General features: G+C 36.9%; 1 protein-coding gene across 1 annotated transcript; it reads right to left on the bottom strand.

Moving 5' to 3' along the window:
• Nucleotides 1-1,578: 1,578 nt before the first annotated feature.
• Nucleotides 1,579-2,360, bottom strand: LOC140807414 (uncharacterized). Its single transcript, XM_073164252.1, has 2 exons — nucleotides 2,234-2,360; nucleotides 1,579-2,141 (listed from the first exon to the last, which is right to left on the bottom strand). The coding sequence occupies exons 1-2, from the start codon at nucleotides 2,358-2,360 to the stop codon at nucleotides 1,579-1,581; spliced, it is 690 nt and encodes a 229-aa protein (XP_073020353.1).
• Nucleotides 2,361-3,417: the final 1,057 nt, after the last annotated feature.

Here is a 3,417-nt window from a genome sequence, read left to right as displayed (position 1 = left end):
ACAAAAACATAAATCAATCGATTAAATCATCTAATACGCAAAAGCAGATTCGGCAGCTGGACTTATCAACTGAAATCAGTTAACACAAACTGATCAGTTGAGAACTGATCAGTTAAAACATTCAGCCGAAAATATTAAAATCTCTCAACTGAAGATACCTCGGGAAAGATCATATCAGCAACTGAATATGGAAAGTTGCACCTCGATCACTACGGCATAGAACAATGTGTTTCGGCTATTGCATTTAAGACGCCGTATCACAATCAATGAAGAGAACATTGCCCAAAGAAATATTGAAGAAGCAATCAACGGACACATAAATTGAAAGCTACCGTTGAAAGACAAGTCTATAAATATGACCAAAGAGCAGTTGAACAAATGACGATCTATCAATCTCAAACTTGCCATTACTCTGTCAAAATCTCAGCTCACTCTTATTAGATTTATTCGTAGCAATCAAGGCTACAAGTTGAGCAAACTAGCACTCTGTAATATTGATAATTCAACAAGTGCTAAAGTTCAGTTACTTATAGAGATCATTGTATTATACTAAGAGTTTCAGTTTAGGCAATAGATAAGTCCTAACTGAAGTGGGTCTGTACAAGTGTTGTACTCAATCAAAGTCTTTTAGTGAATATCCTATCCTTGAGATAGAAGGGGTGACGTAGGAGTTATTCAAATCTCCGAACATCCAGAAACATATTGTGTTGTCTTTACTGCAGCCTTTCATTTTCAGTTAGATATTCTATCTTTCAATCAGTTTATTTTCCGTAACTGTTTATTCAGTTTAACTGATTGTTATTGACCGACGAGATATTTAGTTCAGTTTTTAATAAAACTGAACTACCTTTTTCAAAGAACTTTTATATTCATAGAAGTGTTTATTCAACCCCCCCCCCCTTCTAAACACTCCTTAGTCAATAACCGATCCTACACATTTCACTTATGATTTTCAGTTCAGTTATGCACGTATTGATAATTACTCATTATAAGATATTTATTTTCACGTTACGCCTCATGATATGATATTTTTACTGGCATGCGATTTTATGATTATTACTTGATATTTCCGATACATGCATGCTGAGTCTTTAGACTCTCTAGACTTGATTGTTGTAGGTACTGATGAGGTCGGGGCCGAGGGCAGGAACCAGTGAGCTAGCTTGGGTCGGCAGTAGTAGGAACCCGAGGACCTCATTTTCAGCACTTACGATTTTTATTCCAAACTCAGTCTTTATTTTGTTGAATTATTTTAAGTTGTTATTTTGAAAACATTATTTATTTCTGTTGCTACTTTAAACATTAAACTTTTTTTATCAGTTTATTTATGAATGAGACATTTTATTTATTTAAATAGAAAATTTTAAATTTTTCCGCAAATTTTCAAATACGAATTTCGGGCATCTACACATCCGAACCTGGTGCTTTGTCATTATCTATATTATTCAAAGCTAGTTCAATCTCGGCAATAGTTACTGTTTTGGTGAGACCCTCCCAATCTTGCTCCCTAACAAATTGTCCCTCATTGAGTATACTATGATCGAGAGTGATAATGTCCAATTTCGTGCCCAACATTCCCTAGTAGTATTCAACAAAGCAATCTGCTATATCCTTTGGGTCGTCGCAAATGCTGCCATCCAACCGAGTAAGTGAAATAATCGCATTCCGTTTGTGATTTATTTTGATCAAATCATGGAAAAATTTTGTGCATCGATCACCTTGTTTCAAGTATGGTATCTTGGCTTTTTGGGCTATGAACATTCTTTCTGCCTCTAACATGATCACAGTTTGTCTTTGTATTTCAGCATAGTTAGTTGCCCTGTCCCCATCTTCCAGCAATTTAAGCTGCAAATTTTCCAGCTTGTTTTTCATTGCACTAGCCCTAGCCGAGATGCTGCTAAACTTGTTTCTGTTCAGCGTCTGTAGAGGCTTCTTGAGAGCTAAGAATTTCTGCTTAAGCATGTATTGAGCTATACCATACCCACAAAATTTCCAATTTGCCGTGATTAATTCCCGAAAGTCATCATACATTGTCCACATATTAAAGAAGTTGAACTGTTTGGGCAGTTGTTTACGCTGTTCGAACATCGAGACAATTGCAAGAGTATGGTCCGAGATACAACCAGGAGCAACAAAATCAACTAATCCATCAAAATTCGATGCCAGGATTGGTTCACTAACACACGATCCAAATTACTACAAACACATGGGCTTGACCAAGTAAAGTAACAACCTGTAGATGGAAGATCTAGCAAATCTAGAGAAGCAACACAATCCACAAAGTCTTTGGTTTCATAATTTTTTACAGGTAAGCCACCTTTTTTCTCATTTTTTGATAACACATTATTGAAATCTCCCATCATAATCTTCAATTTTTTATTCAAACCCCCCTTCTAAACAGTTTGCATCCAATAAACCGATCCTTACATCTATGTATGTGCTTTTTTGGGCAACGACAACGGTTTTTCACCATTGTCTTAGAGCGCACCCTTTAACCACATGGTCTTTAACAACGGTTTTACAAGACCTATGACAAAAAATTTTCACTGTCGTCTTTGACGTCTACGACAATGGTTTTTCACCGTTGTCTTTGAACACAACCTTTAGCCACAGGGGCTTTAACAACAGTTTTATTTGACCTACAACAATGGTGAAAAAACGTTGTCTTTTGCCTTTTTTTTTTTTGCAGTGACCCTAAAAAATATCATGATCAAGCCCTTTCAGACACAGACCAGACGCTCAAGGCTCTAAACCCCACACAACAGCAGCCTGCCGAGTGGCTCTTCCCGTGCAGCCGAGGAACAAACGCTCCTGCGACTGTGGCTGCCTTTGACTCGACTTTTGGCTTGCAATAGACTCTCACCAGAATCCTAAAGGCACATCCCTCTAGCCATAGTCCTTCAAAACTTACTATTAGGTATTTAGTTTGACTCTTAAATCTCTTGGTTTGCATTCCTTCTTCAACAATCTCCAAAACATTAAGAATCATTTATGAAAACATGAGATACGCATGTAGGAAAATTAAAACCATAATCCTTACAAGTTTTTCACAAAAATCAGATTCATGGAATATTATGAATCAAATGGGGCATTAAAAAAGGTTTGAAGACATGCCTTGTTCCTTTATTCTTTCGAGAGATGAGAGACGACACGATGAGAGACGAATGGGACGTAAAATCTCCCTTCCTTTCTTTCTCTATGTCTCGGCCACCTAGACTCCTAGTGTGTGTGTGTGTGTGCTGCAATTGTGTGTGGGAGGTGTGAGAATTACGGTGTAGGGTGATTAGGTTTTATTTAATTAGGCCATTAGGTTGTTAATTGGGCTAAGTTTTCATAACGAGCCCTATAATTAATTAGTTAATTAACCACCAACAAAATAGGACCATTAAAGTGTTAATAAAATACATATTTAATCCA

This window comes from Primulina eburnea, chromosome 1 (assembly GCF_022965805.1).
Source record: "Primulina eburnea isolate SZY01 chromosome 1, ASM2296580v1, whole genome shotgun sequence".
NCBI classification, from domain to species: Eukaryota; Viridiplantae; Streptophyta; class Magnoliopsida; order Lamiales; family Gesneriaceae; genus Primulina; species Primulina eburnea.
The sequence above is the reverse complement of the archived record's forward strand: the minus strand, read 5'-3'. Positions and strand labels throughout refer to the sequence as shown.

Coding starts and splice junctions, on each gene's coding strand:
- LOC140807414 (XM_073164252.1), bottom strand. CDS start 2,360: ATGGGAGATTTCAATAATGTGTTATCAAAAAATGAGAAAAAAGGTGGC. Junction 2,142..2,233: donor GCTAGATCTTCCATCTACAG/GTTGTTACTTTA, acceptor TTGATGGATTAG/TTGATTTTGTTGCTCCTGGT.